This window comes from Pleurodeles waltl, chromosome 8 (genome assembly GCF_031143425.1).
Source record: "Pleurodeles waltl isolate 20211129_DDA chromosome 8, aPleWal1.hap1.20221129, whole genome shotgun sequence".
NCBI lineage: Eukaryota > Metazoa > Chordata > Amphibia > Caudata > Salamandridae > Pleurodeles > Pleurodeles waltl.
This window is the reverse complement of record NC_090447.1, coordinates 329,683,180-329,707,300: the sequence shown is the minus strand read 5'-3', so window position 1 is coordinate 329,707,300 and position 24,121 is coordinate 329,683,180. Positions and strand designations below refer to the sequence as shown.

At 47.8% G+C, this 24,121-nt stretch overlaps 1 protein-coding gene across 1 annotated transcript in view; it reads right to left on the bottom strand.

Moving 5' to 3' along the window:
- The window catches only part of FUNDC1 (FUN14 domain containing 1), a 102,381-nt gene that overhangs the window by 7,061 nt on the left and 71,199 nt on the right, over positions 1–24,121 (bottom strand). The window contains exon 4 of the mRNA XM_069204191.1: positions 7,757–7,885. Coding sequence (XP_069060292.1) covers positions 7,757–7,885 — 129 coding nt within the window. The remainder of the gene's footprint in view (positions 1–7,756; positions 7,886–24,121) is intronic.

The window sequence follows — 24,121 nt, the reverse complement described above, 5'->3', positions numbered from 1 at the left end:
AGGTATAACCCATCTATGCTACATTTAGAGGAGAGAGCACATGCACTTTAGCACTGATTAGCAGTGGTAATGTGCCTAGAGTCCTAAAGCCACCAAAATGTAGGTCAGGAAAATAGGAGGAGGAAGGCAGAAAATTTAGGGATAACCCTTCAGAAAGGGTCATTTCTAGCAAATCCCTCTTGCAGAGCTAGGACGTTCCCAGGTATTTTCATCCCAATCGTCATGCCAAAAAATAGGGATTGGCCAAGGATCTTTGCTTATACAGGCTGGGTGCGACATAGTTCACAGTTTAAATTTTTTGTCAGATATGACAGTTCAACAGTATTTTGACATGCCTGATTCCATATCATGAAAGGGATCATAAAAAAGTATATTGCAAAACTGTTCCAAGTGTGATGTCACGTACTCCACCTTTATTATGTATCTGCTCATCATATCACGTTGTTCATTATAAGAACACGGTTGTTGATCCGTGTTTTATGTTCTATGCTGCTGCACATGTCACTTGTGTTACAAAATTTAAATGTACTCAGACCATCATTATGCAAAATATATGTAAACAATATGAGAAATGTCAAAATGTTATTAAACAGATCAACAATCGGTCCATGGACGGCCACCGAAACATTTGACAAAGTTGTTGTTCGGTAAAAGTACATCCCATTGAGACCCTTGTGGGCTACCCTAATTTTAACCCTTTAGGTGGCACCAACTTTTCACCTCAGATAAGAAAGCTATCAAACTGAAAATTACAAATTAGTTTCCCAAAATGGTTGACAAGAACACCAAACACCTTTCTTTCTAGGCCAAATAACAAATACATGTGAAATAACATTTTTCAAATTTTTGGCTGCAAGAATGTCTCTCCTCCACTCCTCTACAGAAATAGCACACATTGCTTCCAAATCAATAGATGCAATCAAACAACTCCCATTGACTTTATCACTAGTATCACTAAGTGGCTCCTCAGTTGAGGGAAACCTGACAAATAATCTGCCCTGATATTCTTATCCCCTGAATCTGTACTACATCAAAATGATACTAAAATAGATTGGTAGAAAACCCAAATGAATGCATTACACTTTTGTAAAGTCCACCAGCAAGCCAACAATTCTTTTTCAATAGCAAAAAAATTTACTTCTGCAACTCTGAGTTCTCTTGTGTACTCTATGTAAGGACTGCCCCCAGACTTGCTGGCATCAACACTGTGATGCTGTTAAACTGATGAGGTGGGGGCTTGAAAGCTGTAGGAGACCTGGAGAGGACCAGTTGTTTTTTGATCCACTCAAAGGATTACTTACACAATTCATTCTAAATAAGCAGTATTTTTCTTCAGTAATAAAGTCAATAGTTTAACGTGAGAAGCACAATCAGGTATGATATTTGCATAAAACTCACAAATTCATGAATGATTTCAGCCCTTTTTTTAATCAGTGGGTGCAGGGTTATCAATAATTGCGGCCACTAGACCAGGTCAAAGTTCAATTACACCTCTTGAGACTGCATGATCCAAATATTCCACTCTGGATTTCAAAAATACACATTTCTCTATGTTGAGTACCACACCATGTTCCTGCATGATAGGAAGTGCTTGATTAAAGATATCATCATGTTCTTCCATTGATGAAACAAATCATCATGAAACGTTACTACCCCTTTGACCCCCCTATGAAAAGGAGAGGTGGCAGAAGCCAGCCCGAAAGGCATCCTATAATATTGAAAAGTGGCAGTGCATGAAGTGAAGGCAGTAAGGTGCCTTGATTCTGGCTCTAAAACAAGTTGATGGGATGGAGCAGCTACATATAGTTTTGTGAACTATTTAGCCTCACAAATTACAGTCAACAATTCTGTGATTTTGGATAAAGGATGTGAATCTACCTAAAACGGCCCTATTAACACTACTAAGGTCGACACAAACTTTAACATCACCATTCCGTTTATGTGTTACTACCAGCAGTGACAGCCAAAGAGGTGACTCAATAGGTTGAATAATGCTCTTTTCAAAAGTAAGTTCTTTAGATGTCAGGACAACTAAGGCAGGATTTACATTATGCTTGCAGGGCATGGATCTGCAACTGAGCTGGCTATTAAAATACCTGGATTTAGCAACAACAGAGTTGCAGAAAGCAAATCTGCCCACCTATGCCACTTCATGGAATTCTTGAAGGTCCAGTGGCGGTCACACAGATTGTGACTAACTGCAGTACAAGTACATTCAGGGCCTAAAACAACAATCATGGATAGGAGTAAGGAAATACGTATTCATGGAACTTTTAAGAATACAGCAATTTACTTTATAATCATGCTGTGATTTTTATGAGTTGACTGGCCCCTACATACGCTCAGCACTTTCTCACCTTATCAAATGTTATTAGCAGGTGGGTTTTTGATTGGCCACTGGGGTCTGGCCAGCAACTTAGAAAGTGAATGGCACGAGTCAATTAGATCGAACATGCACTAGACTCTTTATCTCTATATTAAATGTTGATTAGTGGTTGGCCTATGATCATCATCTTCTAGGGTTCAGATAAAAATCTTAAACCTTTTTTGAGCCAATAGGAGGGTCTATGCTTAGAGCACTTTAGTTCTATCCTTTGATGCCTTAGGCTATCTGTATACAGACCTCAAAGCCAAGAGATTGTAATAGCAAGAATGTCTTCCTTTTCGGGCTAAATCTAGATGCTCAAATTGCTCCAAGGCAAGCCTGGAAGGCATCATACCAATTCATCAAAGAAAAGGTTAAGCCCCTGGAGTTTCTAAAAACTTAGGAGAAGGGTTGACTGACTGCAAGGTCAAAGGCAATAGATAAACAAAAAAACTGAATGATTAAGCCAGACACAATATACATCAAAAGAGCATGTATGCACACAGTAGGAATATATTACAGACAGTACGAATGAACAGCTACAGTTAAATATTTACTAATGTAGCGTTATGTAATGGAACAGGAGAACACAGATTTAATTAGTATCTAATGTTAAATTACCTTGAACGTGCAGCTTTATCACACTGTGCTACTCCCACACATACTTTTGCCCCATTATCTTGTTTTTTGGGGGTTTGCTCTATAACAGATTACTAAGAACAAGAAAACACACATGCCCCCAATGCTACATTCAAAGCATCAATTGCCTGCATAAATCATCTGCAGCTGGATGAGGAATATGGATAGGTGTCAGTCAAGATGTGCTTCTTGATAAATGTGTGACTACAGAGGCCATTGTCTCCTCTCAGACTGGGAAGATGGTATCCCCCTAAATTAGGGAACAATTAATAATAGACAAGGTAGGACTTACCTCGTATTACTGATTATACACTGTAACTTTTGACTGTGACTAGACCAGTTCATTAGGGATACTTGTCCCTCATGAATGCCCGTGACCTTAGTAAGCAACTAACAAGGGCAGAAACATGTTGGCGTCTTGTGGATGGATTAAGCCATTGAGCCTACATTCCATGTCAGTATTGGTTGTATACATACCAGAAGGCTACCTATAATAAATTGGATAACTTGGGTTGCCTCTAGGTAATTTTAGTTGGGTGGATCCCCAGCTAACCAATAGAACTTTCTCTAAGAATTCTCTCCCCCTTTTCTTCAAGTTTGAGTCTTTCCCGGTGGTATCATCCTACCAGGGTGGGGAGAGGTTGCCTATGATGAAGCATGCCAAGAAGTGGGTGAGGCTTCCTCTTCCAAAAAGATTGGTCTATTGTTAGGAATTTGTGTGTGTAATTACGGTATTCTTTGAGGCAGAAACCAGTTTGGTTGTACTAGTTCTACAGCTATCGCACCCTTTGTGTGTTGTCCTGCATAAATTATCTCCATAGTTTCAGAACATCAACACAGATGCCCAAAGTGATGCCGTCATGCACAAATGAGGATTAGCTAACTGTGCGTTGGACTCAAGCTGCACCTCACAGATGAGGCCCAGCAAGGCTGAAATAACTTCAGGTTACTTGTGTTGAAGTTCAAAGGTGACCTGTCAGAAGTGATTGGGATGGACCTTTACAGCTGGTGCTGGGCTAGGGCTGACTTGCCTGTGGTTGGTCCATTTCTGTAGAGGCACAGTAGCACAAAGAAAATCAACAGACTGGAATATAGCCCAAAGTAAGTACAGTGTCTGAGTAAATCAAGCATTTAAAACAATATTATTGTTTCTTAGGGCACTTCAATCCACAGACAGACAATTAATTGATACCATCAAAGCCCAAGAATGGGTAAGATGGACAGTTTCAGAGATTAACAATATAAATGCCAATACAACTTAATGCAATGCATTCCTTTCCTCTAATCCATTAGCCTTTATTTCCAAAGGCTTACCAGAGTACCACAATGAAGAGGGTTGCACGAAGCGGAGGTGAAGAAAGCCAATAAGAAGCACCAATGAAACATGTAAATAAAGGAAGGAGGCTTTCCTTTGGTAAAACTATCCAATAGCCAACATATCAGAATCTGTACAGCCTTGCATTGTGAATGTGTGTAAAGTTGAGATTTCAAACAAAGGTTGTCTGATGAAAGCAGTAAGAGAGCACTAAATGTGTGGCCTTTATTTTATGTAAAAGAGAAATACATGAGAAAATCACTTGCAAAAATGACAACCAAGGTAGAAAGGAGCTGTTTAAGAGAACACTAGCACTGGGAAGCCTGAAAAATACTTATGGTGTTATGTACACCTTAGCTGGTTGGGTGAACCACTGTAAATCAGTGCCTCTGCTGCCAAGCCAAGCTTGTGATTCCCCTCTCTCATTTAGAGGTTGGTGGAATCACTGGCAGACTGCAGGTGGAGTCCAAAAAGCATTCACATTGTTGTCGCCTTTCATGCACATGGAGGAATGCCCCATTTAGGGCACTCTGCCCCATATAAACTGATCCCTGAGCAGGGAAAAAAAACAGTGGCTCCAAATGCAGGAAAAAACTCTCTGTGTACGAGGGCCATTGTATTTTTTTATTTGTCACAAATAAAACTCCTGCTTTGATAGTTAGATTATAAAAAACAAGAAATAAATGCTACGTCCAAAAAACATGGAAAAATCTTAGGATTCTTTTCTGGCGTAAGCTCTCCTCCTGTGTTGACGTATGTACTTTGATCAGGAATCGAACATCGCTGTGACTGTCAACTAAAAAGTGGTGTTTAACCTGTTTGTTTACATATTTATGTGCCTCCTTTAGACAAATCATTAGTTTCTATGCTCTCTTCTTTGTATTGTTTTGGTAAGAGTTATAAACTTTTCCAAACAGCCGAAAAGAGCACAGGACTTCTCAGTTCTAGCTTGCTTGAGATTTGGACTGTATCTTCTTAGCTGTCAAAGTCCTCTCAGCTTCCAAAATGTGTTGTTCTAGCCTTCTGGCCCATGGGACTGACACCTCAAGCTGCAGTCCGATATTTCCTTGTTCAGCACCAAGAAACCCTCAGAAGCAGATGCAAGCTGTATAAAGTTTTACCATAAGAGACAACTGTAAAGAATAAAAATGTCAACTTACCTTACCTAACAAAGTATGCAGTTGGGGGCATGGCCTCACAAAATGGATATTAGCATGCTTCCATGAGGAGCTCCAGCACAACACTTTAATCTAGTCAAGCATCATGCGATGGTGAGGGAGGGCTCCCTATGTGTTAATGCAATCATGGAGACCTGCTGTGGAAGGAGGAAAGCTGTTGAGCCCAGATGGAGTGGGTTTGAGAATCCACATGCTGAAGATCATCACCAAGGGCCAGTGGGAACGGGCAGGGGCCCGTAAAAAAATGGCAAAATAATAAAGTTCTGGCTGATGGTTAAGGAAGAAAGGGGGGTAAGGACAGAGAAGGGAGTAATGCTGCTGAACGCAGTGACGCTCGGGCAGGGGAGAATTAATTATCAGGGTGAGATACACCTTTGGCGGTCACTTTGGTTTCCCACCCGCAGCTCCTGATTCTCCCATTAAACCACACTAGCCTCTCCTCCTACTTCTCTTCCCCGAGGCACCCTGCACCCAGAAATGTGGGGCATAATGCCCGAAGTGAGTTGAAAATTGTGAATCCCCTTAATAGAGGCCTGAAGTGAGAAGCTATTTGTGCATAAAACTACAGACGGGTGTGTGATTTGTGCTGAGTCTTGACACACAGTAACAAGTGAGAATATAAGACAATTCGCAGAATGAGCTGGACATGAGGAGAGGCCTAATGTGGGCTTCCAGGGGGAAGACACAGACAGACATGCAGTCAAACACTATTATCACATAACTAAAGTAACGCCCCAGCTGAGCGGAACATGAATCTGAGACAGAGGTACTAATGAGGGACACAGTGGGACTAAACATTCCTACTGCTACATAGTGTGGAAGTGTAAGACAAACAAGGCCTCATGCAACACAACAAGAGACTTAAACATTATAACCACCCAAGAGGGTGAAAGAGAAAAACAGCAAAATCGCACAGGCCAATAAAACAGACGAATAAGTAATGCACACAACACAAGAGTTGCAAGGAGGAGCACCTGAACTCTCATAAATACAGATTTTCCAGGCAATCGAGATATTCAAGAATGGCGCTGGAGACGAAGACAGAAAAAATATACCTATAAACCTAGAAGTTAACCTGCTCAGAGCAGACTTGACAAACATGGCAGGTAAGACCAAGAAGACAGAGGAGGCAACTTAACACACACCTGCATGAACTGGAGCTACAAAAAAAACTGTGTACCTTTTGTCTGGAATTGTTGTGCTCTGACAAACAGGTGGACAACACCAAAGGCAGGGAAAGAAGAAATAATCTCAGATTTTTGGCAAAAGTGGAGGGCCTTCAGCAGAATTGACCCAGCAGTCATTGACTGTTGACATATTCGAGACAAAGAGATTGCCCACATTTCTCAATTGAGCAAGCTCACACAGCAGTAACAGCACAAATTCACAAACAGTGCATAACAGAGATGAAACAACGGCTGAAAAAAGGGAGGATGAGAACTAGGATTGACGCAAACAGAACACCCCTCGCAAACGAACGCATAGTGATTCCCCATATTAAGATCCCAGGGTTCTCATGTGCTAGTGTTTGTGAAAGTTGCAGAAAGTGGTAGAAGGGCTGATAAAACTCGTTAAGAACTGCCTGGTGAAAAATTGACAGAGGAATTGGCAGATTGGTTAGAGATGATACAGTGACTGTAAGATTACCCCAGATGCAACAGCATGATGCAGGACAGCGATGTGATGTGAGCTCCTATAAAAATGGTTTGGAAAAGCAAGAAAAACAGTGGAGCGTTAATAGGGTACTTGTGGACTGGATAAAATTAAATGTGTACACATTTGAAATATGTACTCCAGTGTAATAAAAAATAAGGACACAACAAAATGATTCACCACAAGGTATAGAAAGTTCGAAATCCAACAAGGTGAAATGTGTCCACATGAAAGTCATAGAAAGTAGCTTGCTGTGGTGTAGAGCAAGTGAGAATAAAGCAGATGAAAATTGCAGTAATGGACTGACAGGAGCCTCTGTATTTTTTAGATGTCACGTTCATTGTTTACAATAACAAAAACAATAACATTTTTGAAAACACAAAGTTAGCAATCTCTAGCAAAAATACTTTGCAAATGAAGCAACATTCATGTCTAAGCTGTTCATTATTTTGAGGGCAATCGGCCATCTCATTGACGGCTGATGTTTTGTTTTAAAATTTCTAACTTGGCCTGCAGAGTCCCAATCCTCTCCTCATTTTGTCCTTTTAAGAACAAACCCACAACAGATTTATTTTTTTACTGTACTACAAACCTGATACAACTTACCTCCTCAATAAGGTTGTTAATTTCCGGGGCTGCTTTGTTTGCCTGTTTTCTTATCTTTCGCTTGGCTCGAGTTACATCTTTTTCGACTCGTTTCCAATCAATTTGTACATAACCACTGTGACTAGCAATCTGTAAAACATATACAGAATGGTTAAACACCTCACCACAATGTATAAGGAACAACAAGTTATAGAAATGAGTAGCAGACTGTAAAAAATATACCAGGTTTAAGCATGCAGGACACTGGACATACTGAAACCAGGTGCTAGTGCACTTCATGGGATAGTACTTTATTGGAGCTACGTGACATCCTGTTAACTAATAGTTCACAGTTACAGTTAACAGATGGACATGAATAAATCACTGCATATATTTTTAGGTGTGGCCTAAACACAGTTTTAGCTGTCTCTTCAGCCTCATGTTTTCCAAAAACTTCTGCATACAGGGGCTTTTGAATTGCCATCTTTGCCCATTGGCCTGTTCAAGTATCATTTATATTTTGCTTCTACACACAAGGTATACAGAGTGAAACAATGGATCAGTCCACTTCATCCAACTGCTCAACTGTACTTGTAGTGACTGCCATTTGCCTCACCACATCTGCGTAATCACTTCCAAAAGAAGTGCACTTCAGTACAATGGCCAGTTAGGCAGCTAAGTCACTACTTACTTTTACATTTCTGCCGATTTCTTTTCTTTTGCATACTGAACATGTTAGCACAAGAAATAAATACAAATTATAGCCATACCTACTGGATTTGGCAATAATTGTTAAAATGCACAGTTGCAGCTTATTTCACTATTCAAAACGCATTTCGTCCGATTAACTAGTATGCTTGCTTTTCAAATAAACTGCAAGTCAACGTTTTAGAAAAGACCAATAAAGGCCACAGCACTCTGGTATGAGAACCTAGAATGCAGATGATAGCTTCCAAGTTATAAAGATTTTGAACCAGTCCTTAAAGAAAATAATGATCATCTTTGTTGCAAACTTGTTTAATTCACGTCAGTGACAGTCCTTTAAAATGTATTTGTTCATTAACAGCCGTCAGCAATAGTCCTTCATAGGCAATTCATTTAATTAGAAAATGGCGCTGAGGTCAATAGTTACAGGAAGAACTCTAAAAAACAAACTACCTCTTTCTCATCTATTCAGGGGTTTGCCCTGTCCAGAAGGCAGATTTAGTTGTGTTGGGCTCATGGAATGACGCTAAAGAAATGCTGGACCAGATGATTTTATCTATCTACATAACGTGGCTCCTGGCTCTCTCCCAGGTCACATCTGTACCCTTGCCAGAGATCCTTAAAGTGCCCCACACATCCAGGTGCCAAATCAAGTTGCTTTCCCAAAAGGGTAGGTCCTATTCCTGTCAGGGCCCCCCACATGCTGAACTGTTCTCGCTCTAAAACACGGAACATAAAAACATTATGTTTTTTTTTTTTTCAGAAGGGCCCTACAACTCACTTACTACACTGTTTTGGTTGTATTTCCTAACATCCTGTTCCAATGTACGTAATGTCTGTAGGAAATGTTCGCAATCAGTCAAGAACCCTTTGACAGACAGTACAGCCAAAAAAGTAGTTCATTTGTTGCACCCAAGAATGTCTGCAATCAGTTCTACTCATGTGGTATTAGGACCATCTAGAAGCAGCCATGATGCATGCCAAAAGGTTCAGAAAGAGTGGCCATGCAGAATTATGGCAAATGTTTTATTGGAATTGAGTTCAGATGAAATGGCACTAACGCAGGAAGCAAGTCGTTCCTTAAATGAAAAGCTTACCAGAGAGTCTGAGAATCGGACAAAACATCCATGAAGTGGGCAGACTGCACTGCTATTATATCCTGAGCATGCAAAGGTGCTACAGTTACTTACCAGAAGTGATTCCCTGCAGTGTTGGACTAGCTTTTCAGGCTGTCAGGAAGTGCCAGATGGGCTAGCTTGAAAGCATTGTTGTGAGAGCTGGTTTATTTTGGTCCTGTAGCAGCCCACAGGACCCTAAAGTACAAGTTACTTACCTTCGGTAACAAAATATCTGGTAGAGACATATTCTAGTTGCAGATTCCTTACCTTCGAATTTTCCCCCAGGCGTCAGACTGGATCCGGAGATTTTTCTTTGAGCAATACCCTTGCGCTTCGGTAGGTGCCGTTGGTCGACTCCGCAGGCACCGTAGGCATCGTGGTCGCCATGATGATGTCGGGAGTAGTACATAGACGCGGCCCTCTCACAGTGACGCCAGTTTCTTTTAACGACTTTCCACGCCAGAGCGCAGAGCCGCTAAGAACACTGAGTTTGGTGCGCCAGAGCTAAGGACCTGAAAGTGCGGAATCCCTGTCCCTAGAAATCAGTTCACAAGCGGGTAGGATGGGTGGGCGGTAAGGAATCTGCAACTAGAATATGTCTCTACCAGATATTTTGTTACCGAAGGTAAATAACTTGTACATCGGATAGAGACTTCTAGTTGCAGATTCCTTACCTTAGAATAGATACCCAAGCAATGCCATCCTCAGTGGTGGGCTGCGAACTAAGATCATACTAGAAAGTCCTGGAGGACCGGACGACCAAAGTAGCCGTCCCGACAGACCTGACTATCCAGGCAGTAATGCTTAGCAAACGTGTGCAGGGACGCCCACGTTGCTGCCTGACAGATATCCAGGACAGGAACTCCGCGTATTAACGCAGTGGATGCAGCAGTGGCCCTGGTAGAATGAGCCCGCAAGCCGTCAGGAGGTTGCTTTTTTGCCAAGGGGTAGCACATTTTGATGCAAAGAAGCACCCATCGAGAGATGGTACGTTTCTGCACCGCCTTCCCTTTCTTCGCACCCACATAGCCAACAAAGAGTTGATTGTCCACCCAGAAGTCTTTAGTACGACGGAGATAGAACGCCAACGCTCTTTTTGGGTCCAGACGGTGGAGTCTCTCCTCCTCATGGGAAGGATGTGAAGGTGCGTAGAAGGTAGGCAAAGTGATGGACTGGTCTACATGAAATGGTGTAACCACCTTAGGAAGGAAGGAAGCCCTAGTGCGTAACACCACTTTGTTGGGGTGCACAGAAAAGTATGGAGGCTTTGAAGAAAGGGCTTTAAGCTCACTCACCCTGCGAGCAGAGGTGATGGCGATGAGAAAGACAGTTTTAAATGTGAGGAGCCGTAAGGGACAATTATGCATTGGCTCTAAAGGGGGTACACATCAAGTAAGTAAGTACAAGATTAAGATCCCACTGAGGCATGATGAAGGGAGTGGGAGGAAATAAGTGGGTGAGCCCCTTCAAGAACCTACTCACAAGAGGCGATTTAAAGAGTGAGGGCTGATCAGGAAGCCTAAGAAAGGCGGAAATGGCAAACAGATACCCCTTAAGGATGCCCAATGCAGAGCCCTCCTGGGCTAAAGAAAGAATGAATAGAAGAACCTCTGAAAGAGGGGCAGAAAGGGGGTGATCAGATTTGTTGGTGCACCATGCCACAAATGTATTCCAACGACAGGCCTATACAGTTTTAGTCGATGGACGCCTGGCTGGCAAGATAACATTGCAGACTTCAGGTGGAAGGACAAATGCCGTCAACTGTTGCCGCTCAATCTCCACGCATGAAGGCAGAGGTTGGACAGGTTCGGGTGGAGGACCGTCCCCTGCTGCTGCGACAGAAGATCTGCACGAAGAGGCAGTCTGAGTGGAGGATCGATGGACATGCTCAATAGCTCTGGATTCCACACTCTTCAAGCCCAGTCCGGAGCCACCAAGATAACTTGGGCCCGGTCATACTTGATTTCCTTGAGGAACTCTGGGCAGAAGAGGGATAGGCCGGAAGGCGTAAAGGAGGCCAGAGTTCCACTCGAGATGAAAAGCGTCTCCGAGCGAGTGCCGCCTTGGAAACTCCAACACGCAAAATAGCTGACATTGCACGTTCTCTGCGGAGATGAACAGATCTAACCAAGGCTCTCCCCACTTGAGAAAGAGACCTTGCGCCACCTCCGGATGGAGACGCCATTCGTGATCGACAGTGCATTGGCGGCTGAATTCGTCTGCTCTGCCAGATGTTGAACCATCAGGGTAATGCCCTGATGTTCAGGTCATGTCCAGAGGCGTAGGGCCTCCTGACAAAGGGTCCAGGACCCTACCCCGCCTTGTTTGTTGGAGTACCAAATGGCAGTAGTGTTGTCCGTGAACACCTGCACTACTTTCCCTTTGAGAGAGGGAAGGAATGCTTTCATCGCAAGTCTGATCGCTCAGAGCTCCAGCAAATTTATGTGGAGTCCCGACTCCGCCAGAGACCTCTGATCTCTTCCTCTCCAATGTGGCCGCCCCAACCCAGAAGCGACGCATCTGTCACTATAGAGAGATCTGGGTGGGGAAGGGAGAGGGATCTGCCAGTGACCCAATTGGGATTTGAAAGCCACCACTGCAGATCTTTCGCAGTCCCCTCCGAGATCTGGACCATGTTGGAGAGATTCCCCTGATGCTGCGTCCACTGGAACTTCAAGTCCCACTGCAGAGCCCGCATATGCCACCTGGCATGTGTTACTAGCAGGATGCAGGAGGCCAAGAGGCCCAGCAGCAGAGACTGTCTCACCGAAACCCAAGACCAAGGCTGAAAGATCAGAATCATAGCCTGAATATCTTGGGCTCGCTTTTGGGGAGGATAAGCCCGAAACAGCACTGTGTCCAGAACTGCTCCGATGAAAGGGAGTCAAGTGTGACTTCGGCACCCTGATAGTGAACCCCAGCTGGTGCAGGAAGTCCGCCGTAGTCTGGAGGTGGGAGACCACTGTCAGGAGCGAAGGTGCCTTCAACAGCCTGTCTTCTAGGTAGGGGAAGACTGAGACCCCTAACCTGCGCAGATGAGCTGCAACCACCGCCATCACTTTCGTGAACACCCGAGGGGCACTGGTAAGGCCGAAAGGGAGCACGGTAAATTGAAAGTGCTCGTGACCTACCACGAATCGTAGGTAACGTCTGTGGGCAGGCAGGATGGGGATGTGGAAATAAGCGTCCTGCAAGTCCAACGCTACCATCCAGTCTCCTGGGTCCAAGGCAGACAGAACCTGAACCACGGTGAGCATTTTCAACTTCTCCTTCTTGAGGAAGTAGTTCAGGTCCCAAAGATCTATGATAGGGTGCAAGCCTTTGTCCTTCTTTGGTATCAGAAAGTAGTGGGAATAACAACCACGACCTACTTCTGGCACAGGGACCCTTTCTATAGCTTCCTTGGCCAAGAGAGCCGCGACTTCCTGGAGGAGAAGCACCAAATGATCATCCGAAAGGTGATGGAAGGATGGTGGCATGTGTGGTGGTGCAGATTTGAAAGGGAGGGAGTAGCCCTTCCGAATTATTTGCAGAACCCACCCGTCCGTGGTTATATGTTCCCAGTGGGGCAGGTGATGGCGGATTCTGCCACCAAGTGGGTGGGAGTGAGGGGACGGACTAGGAAGGTTTGGAGGCTGTTGCGGGGGGCAGAGGTGGACTGGACAGACCTCTGGATCCCTGTCCCACAGCCACGTGGGATTCCGCGCCCCCGACCATGCATAGGCTGTCCAGCGTGCATGGCCCGTGGCTGGGTTGAGGACGCGACAAGGCGCCCCTTCCATGGCCACGAAAGTGACGAAAAGCGGACTGTGGGGGGCGTGTGGCGGAATAAAGGCCAAGGGACTGAGCCGTAGCCCAGGAATTCTTGAACCTCTCCAAGGCCGAGTCCCCTTTGTCTCCGAAAAGACGGGTGCCATCAAAGGGCATGTCCATGAGTGACTGTTGGACATCCCCCGAGAAACAAGAAGTACGTAACCAGGCATGGCGCCGTAAGGCCACTGTCGTAGCAACCGATCTGCCCAGAGAGTCGGTCGTATCCAGCCCACAACAGATCATGAACTTTGCTGCATCTCTCCCATCTTTGACTGCTTGGGAGACGATAGCACAGGCCTCCTCTGGTATCTGCGGCAGGACTTGCGCAACCGTATCCCACAGTGAGTGGGAATAATGGCCCAAAAGGCAAGCAGTGTTCACAGACCGCAGCGCGAAGCTGGAAGACGAAAACAACTTCTTACCGAATTGTTCCAGCCTTTTGGATTCCCTATCCGGGGGTGCGGAAGGGAACGCACCAGAAGAAGAGGACGCCTGGATGACAAGACTCTCAGGCGTAGGATGTTGGGACAGGAACTTTGGGTCATTCGGCGCAGGCAGATGGCGGCGAGCGAAGTCCTGTTCACAGGAGCCCCTGTGTTGGGTTTGGACCATGTACCCAAAAGGACATCAGTGAGGGCCTCATTAAATGGGAAAAGGGGTTCAAACGTAGAAGCACCAGGCTGAAGCACCTCCATCAGGAGATTAGACCTGACTTCGACAGTAGGTAGCTCAAGGCCAAGGACCTCAGCCGCCCTACTAACCACCATACTACAGGTAGCTTCCTCTGCCGTAGCCACGGTAGGAGGAGACAGCATGCCAGCGTCAGGAGAAGTATCCAGACCACTGGCTTCGCCCAAGTCCTGTGCCCAGTCCATAGCAGGGTCTTCCTGGTATTCATAAGGGTCCAGGGACCCCTCCAATTACTCCCCGTATTCGTACCCATAGGAAAATGGGTCAGAATCCAACCTCAGGCGAATAGGACCCACCGAAGTCAATGGCAGCGGCGGCAGACACCGCTCTGACTCAGAGTCGTTGGGAATGAGAATCGGGTCGACGCCGATAGTGGGCACTACCGACATCGGGAGCGTCGATAAACGACCTGGCGCCGGGGAAGGTCTTGATTGAAGCCGCTGGCACGGAACCCGAAGTCCCCTCAGCCAAGCCCCTGGGCCCAAAGGCGCCGTATCGGGGTCGGCACGCCCAAAGATGAGGCGCATGGCCTCGTAGAGCTCTGAGTTGGGCGGGGGTTGCTCCGGCTCTGGGAAACTCGGGGAAGCGCAGAGTCGACCCAGACGTAGGCTCCGAGGACGGAGACCTAGTGCGTGGACGCTCGTCAAGTGTCGCGTCGGCCGAGCGACGGGGTGAAGTCGGAGAGCTTCGACTTCTTTTTCTTCTTACCTTGACCCGAAGACTTCGAAGAAGATGAGTGGTGAGGGCTCCGCGACCGATCTCGAGACCTTCCTCTCGAGCGAGATCGGAATCTACCCAGAGTCGAGTGCTGGGCCGCCATCAGCTTTAGGGACCACTCCCTCAAAGCCTTCGGATGCATTGCCCGACACTCGGAGCACGACTTTGGCCCATGGTGGCGCTCGAGGCACCACAGGCAAACACGATGTGGGTCCGTCATCGACATCATGCGGTGGCAGTCCTCGCACGGCTTGAACCCGGTCTTCGGGGCCACCCTTGACGCACCAAGTGTCGCACCAAAAAAGTTCGACAAAACGGTTGAATTCAGCCAAAAAATAGCCGAGGGTAGCTCTCTCTCGGATCAGCGCGTGGCGCGGAAAGAAAAGAGCTGACGTCACTGCGCGAGGCCGGCGTCTATGTGCTACTCCCGACGTCATCACGGCGACCACGACGCCTGCGGAGTCAACAGACGCCACCTTCCGATGCACAAGGGTACTGCTCGAAGAAAAAACTCCGGATCCAGTCTGACACTTGGGGGAAATTCTAAGGTAAGGAATCTGCAACTAGAAGTCTATCAGATAACGGCTTTTACTCTGTGTACCTGCTATATTTACGACGCAATCCTTTTATTTACCCAAAACATTCTTGGTATGCACTAAAAAACAAACTTAATGATGAAACAACTCTGTTTAAATGACAGTTGTTTCACATCATCAACCCTGACATGACAAATGGGACTAGGAAATCACAATAATGCAATCTTTATTTTGGGTTATAAAGTCATTAAATCGAAATAAGCTGCACAATTTTGAAATCCGGACATTTAATCTTGCATTTCAAATAATCCCAAAAATAGTCAAGAAAAAAAAATAGACCAGCTGGAGATTTCCAGGAGTACTCGCCACATGCAAAAAAGTGGTGTGTGCCAAATGAGCACGAGGGCACTGTGAATGTGTAAACTTGAGGTAGAAGTGGACCGTTTTCCTGTCTGAGGATAATACATTACTCCATGGAGAAATGTTTCCTCCACTGAACATGTAGGTGTTCCTTCCTCAATTCCACATGTGAAACATAAAGACATATTTTCCATGATCATGAATGCCTCTTACAAACCTGAAAGATGTAGTTTGGCTTTTATAGCGCCGTCTATGTTACTCCACTTCTTCTACATGGAGATCCTTTATATATTCAATTGCTTGAATCATTCCTCGTCGTCAGGCTGGGAATGCCCAGCACATTAACATAGCAGTAAACAATGGAAAAATATACAGCATATGGAATACAATGCAAAAGGGCCAGAGCCCTGAAACTACATAGCATCTTTAGTAGCACATTCGCTTTGTTTGACAGAACCCAAATGTCAGCAAATGAGACGGAAGCTTAAGCTCTCCTACTCCTGGGGGCATGGCTGGAGCGTCAAGATGGCGGTTGCATCTAAGAGTGCTCAGGACCCATATGACATCCGCTGCCATCTGCATGCCACCTGGATGCCCCATACTTAAAGTGATGCGGTAATGCCCCAGAACTGCCCTGCACATTGCCTGCCTTGGTGGAGATGCCTGTGCCTCCCCCAACCACTGCAGGCCCGTGCTCTTGTCCTCCTTCCAACATGACCGCCTGTGTGCAGCCAGTGTTGCTGAGACGCGTAGTTCTGTGATGCACGCGGCCACCACTGAGAACAGCAGGTCATCGTCCGCAAGGAGGACCACTAACCTGCCCTGCAGTCTCCCTCAGCCCTCCGTTCCAAGTCACACCATTAACCTGGGGTGGGCTCATGCCTGACCTATAGAGGCACGGTGGGCCTTGGCAGGGTTGGGACGTCCGTCTTCTGGAATAAATATCCCTGATCCCATGCTTTCTGCCTGGCCCCGGGGCTGCCACTGCAAAGTAGGGGTCCCCCACCCCTGGCTCCCCCTGAAAGGCATCCTGCCAGGCCCCAACAACTCCTGTGGCCCAAGGAGCTTATCTGCAGCTGCTCAGCTTGTGCAGCAACATCTGGTCCGACAACCTGCTCTCGCCTGGCAGAAGCTCACCCTGGACACTCAGCAAGATCTCCAAGATACCACCCTATTCACCAGAAACCAGGTACGTCACCGCCTGCAGTGGAGCCCAGTTTGGCTGCATGGCTTCTGGGACTGGGGGGGATGCATGCAAGGACAACCTCGCCACCGCAGCTGGACTCTTTTTCCGTCCTCCGCTGGCCTTGTTGTTTGCTAAGTTGATGGCAGTGGCACTCAAACTAAGGGACCAGCTGGCCCAGGGGGCCTGCAGAATTGTTTCACAGGCCCGCGCCTGCTGCAGTTGTGGCGCCCACTTCACCACCATAGGCTGCCATGGCAAAGGTCTTCATACAGCCTACATACCTGCAGCTCTGTGGCCCCCACATCACTCTAGAATCTGTACCTCCACTATTGGGGTGCAAGGTTTAGCCACCTATCAGGTGGTGTGTGCCTAACCTGCCCAAGCTGAGGGTTGACTCCTGTGGTGTCAAGGTCCTGGAACTTTCTCTGTTGTCCACCTTGGGGGGTGCAAGGGTGGGGAGGGAGGGTGGGTGACCAGGGCCCCAGCCGCAATGTTGGGAAGGACTGCCCTGAATGATTGACCCTGTCCCCCTCCCCCCCTTTACTGATGAATGCTCCTGTCCAAGGTCCCTTGAGGGCCTTCACGGAAGAATCCTAGCATAAGGCCTTACCTTAACGAGATAACCTCAGCTTCTGACCCAGTGCCTGAGGTCTCTGGTGCCCTCTGGGCTGCAAGCTGGGTGGGACCCCCAATCTGCATCCTGAAGTCCCTTCCTGCCCTCCCCAGGCTTGGATGTGCTCACCTAAGAACAGAGCAGTGTTTGCTGGGATACTTGCCCTACAGCCTGGCTGCTCGTGCTGCTGCACTACTGCGGCAAGTGGGCCAGACCACCCACGGAGCCTTGGTACAACACCCTATCTTGGTACGCTATGGGCAAAGACAAACCCACCCGGCCAACAGCCTTCCAGACGTGAATGAAAAAAAATACTACAGGCCACGGACATGCAAGGAACACAGCAACAGATAAAATATTGAGAGAAGATAGCAACCTGGCTCCGAACCTACAAGTCATCCACCCCTCCCGGGCCTCTATGGAAACCAAGATTGGGGAGGTGCGCGTTGAATAACTCTTACGCCACGACCGGCAAAATGACACACACTGGATCACTGAGGCCGAGACCTGCTTGTCCACAGTGGATGATGATGCTATCACCCTTGTAGGAAGTTGCCTCTGTATATACTATTTCAAAGTAAGAAATAGTGTGCACAGAGTTCAAGGGTTCCCCTTAGAGGTAAGATAGTGGCAAAAAGAGATAATTCTGATGCTCTATTTTGTGGTAGTGTGGTCGAGCAGTAGGCTTATCAGAAGGTAGTGTTAAGCATTTGTTGTACACACACAGGCAATAAATGAGGAACACACACTCAAAGACTTACTCCAGACCAATAGGTTTTTATATTGAAAAATATCTTTTCTTAGTTTATTTTAAGAACCACAGGTTCAAGATTTACATCAGACACTTTAAATGTAAGGTACTTCATTTAGATACTTTAGGAACTTTGAATGAAAACAATATCACGTACAGTCTTTGTAAAAATGGCAATAAGCTATTTTCAAAGTGGACACTGCAAAAATCAACAGTTCCTGGGGAAGGTAAGTAAAGGTTAGATTAGAAGGTAAGTAAAACACTTACAAGTCTCAGTTCTGGGGCATAGGCAGCCTACCGTTGGGGGTTCAAGGCAACCCCAAAGTTACCACACCAGCAGCTCAGGGCCGGTCAGGTGCAGAGGTCAAAGAGGTGCCCAAAACACATAGGCGCCTATGGAGAACAGGGGTGCTCCGGTTCCAGTCTGCCAGCAGGTAAGTACCCGCGTCCTCGGGGGGCAGACCAGGGGGGTTTTATAGAGCACGGGGGGACACAAGTAGGCACACAAAACACACCCTAAGCAGCACAGGGGCAGCCGGGTGCAGTGTGCAAAGCAGGCGTTAGGTTTCAGGTAGGAAACAATGGAGGGACCCGGGGTCACTCTAGCGGTGCAGGCAGGCACGGGGGGCTTCTCAGGACAGCCACCACCTGGGCAAGACAGAGGGTCGCGTGGGGGTAACTCCTGCGTCGAAGTTCGGTTCCTTCAGGTCCTGGGGGCTGCGGGTGCAGTGCTGGTTCCATGCGTCGGGTCCCTTGTTACAGGCAGTCGCGGTCAGGGGGAGCCTCTGGATTCTCTCTGCAGGCATCGCTGTGGGGGCTCAAGGGGTCGTCTCTGGTTACTCACGGGCTCGCAGACGCCAGGGAGTCCTCCCTGAGGTGCTGGTTTTCTGCAGGTCGCGCCGGGGGCGTCGGGTGCAGAGTGTAGAGTTTCACGCTTCCGGCGGGAAACGTGAAGTCCTTGGAAGTTGCTTCTTTGTTGCAAAGAAGTAGCTAGTTTTGAACAGGGCAGCTGTTCACAGGAGTTTCTAGGTCCTGTAGTCCAGGGCAGTCTTCTGAGCCTTCATAGGTCGCGTGTCCCTGTCAGATGCGTTGCTGAAGCAGATTTTCTAATTTGGAGACAGGCCGGTAGGGCTGGGGCCAAATCAGTTGTCGTCTTCCTCCTTCTCTGCAGGCTTGTAGGTCAGCAGTCCTTCTTCTTTCTTCAGGTTGCAGGAATCTGATTTCCTGGGATCTGGGGAGCCCCTAAATACTGAATTTAGGGGTGTGTTTAGGTCTGGGAGGGCAGTAGCCAATGGCTACTGTCTTTGAGGGTGGCTACACCCTCTTTGTGCCACCTCCCTGTGGGGAGGTGGGCGCATCCCTAATCCTATTGGGGGAATCCTCCAAACTCGAGATGGAGGATTTCTCAAGGCAGGGGTCACCTCAGCTCAGGACACCTTAGGGGCTGTCCTGGCTGGTGGGTGACTCCTCCTTGTTTTTCTCATTATCTCCTCCAGCCTTGCCGCCAAAATTGGGGACAGTGGCCGGAGGGGCAGGCATCTCCACTAGCTGGGATGCCCTGGGGCGCTGTAACAAAAGGGGTGAGCCTTTGAGGTGAGAAGCACCTCCACCCAGTACAGGCTTTGTTCCTGGCCACAGAGTGACAAAGGCACTCTCCCCATGTGGCCAGCAACATATCTGGTGTGTGGCAGGCTGTCAGAAACTGGTCAGCCTACACTAAAAGTTGGTTAGGTATTCAGGGGGCATCTCTAAGATGCCCTCTGGGTGTATGTTACAATACATTGCACACTGGCATCAGTGTGCATTTATTGTGCTGAGAAGTTTAATACCAAACTTCCCAGTTTTCAGGCTAGCCATTATGGAACTGTTTGACAAACTCCCAGACCATATACTCTTATGGCTACCTTGCACTTTCAATGTCTAAGGTTTTGCTTAGACACTGTAGGGGCATAGTGCTCCTGCACATATGCCCTCACCTGTGGTATAGCGCACCCTACCTTAGGGCTGTAAGGCCTGCTAGAGGGGTGATTTACCTATGCCACAGGCTGTGTGAGGTTGGCATGGCACTCTGAGGGGAGTGCCATGTCGACAGTCATTTTCTTCCCACCAGCACACACAAGCTGTGAAGCAGTGTGCATGTGCTGAGTGAGGGCTCCCTAGGGTGGCATAAGACATGATGCAGCCCTTAGAGACCTTCCCTGGCATCAGGGCCCTTGGTAGCAGGGGTACCAGTTACAAGGGACTTACCTGAGTGCCAGGGTTGTGCCAATTGTGGAGACAAAGGTACAGTTTAGGGAAAGAACACTGGTGCTGGGGCCTGGTTAGCAGGGTCCCAGCACACTTTCAAATCATAACTTAGCATCAGCAAAGGCAAAACATTAGGGGGTAACCATGGCAAGGAGGCATTTCCTCACAACCCTAAAATCTCTAAAGTCTCCCGCCTCCTCTCCCATGCAGCAGAACTCCACCGCCAAGCAGAAGATGCCGAAAACTGCCCCAGACGCAACAACTTGTGCTTTGTGGAGATACCAGAGGGTCAGAACCACCGCAGGCTGCAGAATTCCTCGACACTTGGCTCAGATGCCTTCAGATCTACTAACCCGTTGGTTCGCGATTGATAGAGCGCACAGAGTCCTGATACACAAGCTTGTTCCAGGGGCACCACACAGACCTATGATCGCCCGCATCCTCAAGTTCAAAGACAGAGATGCCATTCAGAGAGAGGCTAGCTCTCGTCTGGACCTTAGACAGCAAAGTACTCATATTTCCAGACTATACCAGTGCTCCCCGTCCCCAGAACACTGGGCCCCATGAGAGGGCAGTGATGGATGCCATTCCAAAGCCAAAAAGACACCTCACCCGCAAAGGCATGGAGGCCTGACTCCCCTTCTCTGTCTCCTGACAAGCAGGACCCACCACCTGCTGTTTCATGCTCCTCTCCACTTACCACTGCGGTGGATTCCCCACCGAGTCAAGGAGGCCTCTGAAATGAGGCTCCCTCCCCTCTTGCTGAACAGGTGGGAGATATGGACCTATAACAGAGCCCCAAAATATGACTTTCTGCACTCCCTGTCGCTGGCAGGCGGAGGGCATTGCACTGAGCTTGTTTGTTCAACTCAAGCCCGACGGCTGCATTTGATCCTACAATATAGAGAGGTCCACCACTCCATTCACAATATCAAGTTGTGTTGTGTTGTGTTTTTGTTTCTTGTTTGTGGGAAACAGATGCTTCTGGGGAGGAAGTGTAAGGGTTATTTGGGGGGGGGGGGGGGGGGAGGAATGTTGAATGTCTCCTCTTTTCAGACAGAGAGGTTTTAGAAGACCCCCGCCCCTTTGGATCGACTCACAATGATTTCATGCAGACATGGGGTCCCTGAGGGTGGTGTCCTGGAATGTTAACGGGCTTCAGGACCATGTAAATTGTACCGCGGTCCTGAGATATGCACACTGATTTCTCCCTGATGCCCTGCTACTTCAAGAGACCCACCTGATGGGGGAACCACTGCTCATTCCTGAAGCACCAGGGATGTGACAGGGTCTAACACTCTGGCTTAGCACGAGGGTCCTGAGAAGTGGCTATCTTAATTTGCTGTTCCTTCTCCATGACTGTTAGGGAGACGTGTGACCCCAATGGCGGTTTCCTTGTTTTCACAGTAATGTGCCAATAGTTAGTGATAGTGTATAGGTGTCCAGATAGCAGAAGCTCTCTAGGAGTAGCTGAGGTGAGCAGCTAAAGCTTATCCAAGAGTAATATAAAGCACTTGCAATACACAGAAGCCAGACAATAACTTAGTCACAAGAAAGAACCACACCAGTGTTGGAAAAATAAAGGATACTTTATTACAGCACTATTATTAAACTGAAATTGGTATATATCCCTTTGCAGATATTAGATACAGTTAAATACATAAAATAACCAGCAAAAATAGCATAGAAACATACAGGGCCCTGGAGGAGGGCTAAACCAGTTCCTATAAAAGTGAAACGTAAGAGTGGAATTTCAACCAAGGTAAGTGCTGAAGTTAGCTAGGGCCACCAGAGCTAAGTACAATAGGTGACCCCAGCATCCAGGAGTAAGTCAGTTACCCACCCAGTGTCCCATAGCCTAACACAGAAAGCAGTGGATGAAGATTGTGCAATTCAGGACCCTTCCCAGTGGACCACAAGAAAACAAGCAGGCAAGAGGATGGATGGAGAGCGCCCCTACCCCACGATACCCAGAAGAAAGGAGTACCTACACCAGGGACCCGGATGCAGAGGGGAGAAGGGACGCTCTTCTCTGAAGACTGTGGATGCCTCATATTGTCCAGCTGCTGTCACGACCAGTGGACCAGGCCAGTGGAACCCAGCAACGGATTCCGGACGTGCAAAGGCAGGGGACAGAGTCCAGCACCAAAGAAGATGTAGGTGGCAATGCCCACCCTCCTGAAGATGAAGTTCCGCCAAGTCGGTGGAAGAAGAAGTCCAGCTGCAGAGTCCAGGAGTCGATGCGGAACCCAGAAGTCGCCTACGAGCTGTCCCTCGATGGTAGCCGGATTGCAGGAGGTTTAGTGACCAGCCAGGTCACCAACAAGCACCGGCAAGTTCAAACAGAAGCAGAAGATACGTTTGCAAAGTTGTGGGACAAGAAAGGTCCAGGAGACTCTACACAGAAGGGGGAGGCAGAGTTGGCACTCAGCACACAGGAAGGCCAGCAGAGGTCGATGGAGCCCCTATGAGTGACCCACAGGCGCCAGACACAGGAAGTCACACAAAGGCCTTAACAGCTCAGCAAAATAGAGGACCCACGTCGCAGCAGTTGCAGGACAGGAGCTGACCTTCGGTTTGCAGAGTGCTGGGGTCTGGGCTTCTTGGAGGTGGAAGATCTCCCAGAGGAACAGTCACCAAGCCTTGGCAAATGCAACAGTTGCGGTGCACAGGGGAGCCAGTCAGGTGGCAGGAGCAAGGCCCTACAGTCTCCCAACTTGGATAGAAGACTAGCAGGATCCAGAGGAGGCCACAGACTCAGCACGTTTGTTGCAGGATCTTCAGATGTCCAGCAGACCCCACCAACCGGTCTACGATGCCTTGAGGTGCCTGCAGTTGCAGGGGAGTGACTCCTTCACTCCAAGGGAGATTCCTTCTTGCTTCCTGGTGCAAACAGAGTCCTTGTGACCCTGGGGGATGCACAGCCTTAGATGTTTCAGAATTCTTGCAGGACCCAGAGAAACAATATTGCAGTGGGAGCCTTCCCACCAGAAGCAGATTTGTTCAATTCCAGGCAAAGACCAGCAGCGGATCCAGAGGCCAGGGGCAGAAGATGTCTTGCAGAGAGTTCCTTGTAGAGTCTTGCTTAACATATCTGAGGAGCCATTGGCAAGGAGCCTTTAAATAACTTCTTTAAAGGGGTTGATCACTCTCTGCAGTGCCCTACCTATCAGAGGGGGTCAGGGACATCACCTGCTTGGCCTAACCAACCAGATGCTCCCAGGGGCCTCTGCACATCTTATTTTCAAGATGGAAGAATCAAGTGGCCACCTGGCAGAGCTCTGGGCACTTTCCTAGGGAGGAGCTGGACAGGGGGGTGGTCACTCCCCTGTCCTTTGTGTAGTTTTGCACCAGAGCAGGAACCAGGGGTTCCTGAACTGGTGCAAACCAGATATTATCAAGGAGGGCACCAAATGTGCCATTCAAAGCAGTCTGGTGTTTCTCAGAGGCCACCCCACCCCACCCTAGCCCTTAGACACCTAATACACAGGGAGAAGTGGTCACACCTCTCCCGTTCAGGAAATCCTTTGTTCCTCTGGCCCGAGCCTTGCTCATCAGCAGGGGGGCAGAAGTGTCTGGAGTCGGCAGCAGCTCCGACTGGCAACTGGACCCCGTCCGTCTGCAGAGGCAGAACTGGGGGATCCCCTAGG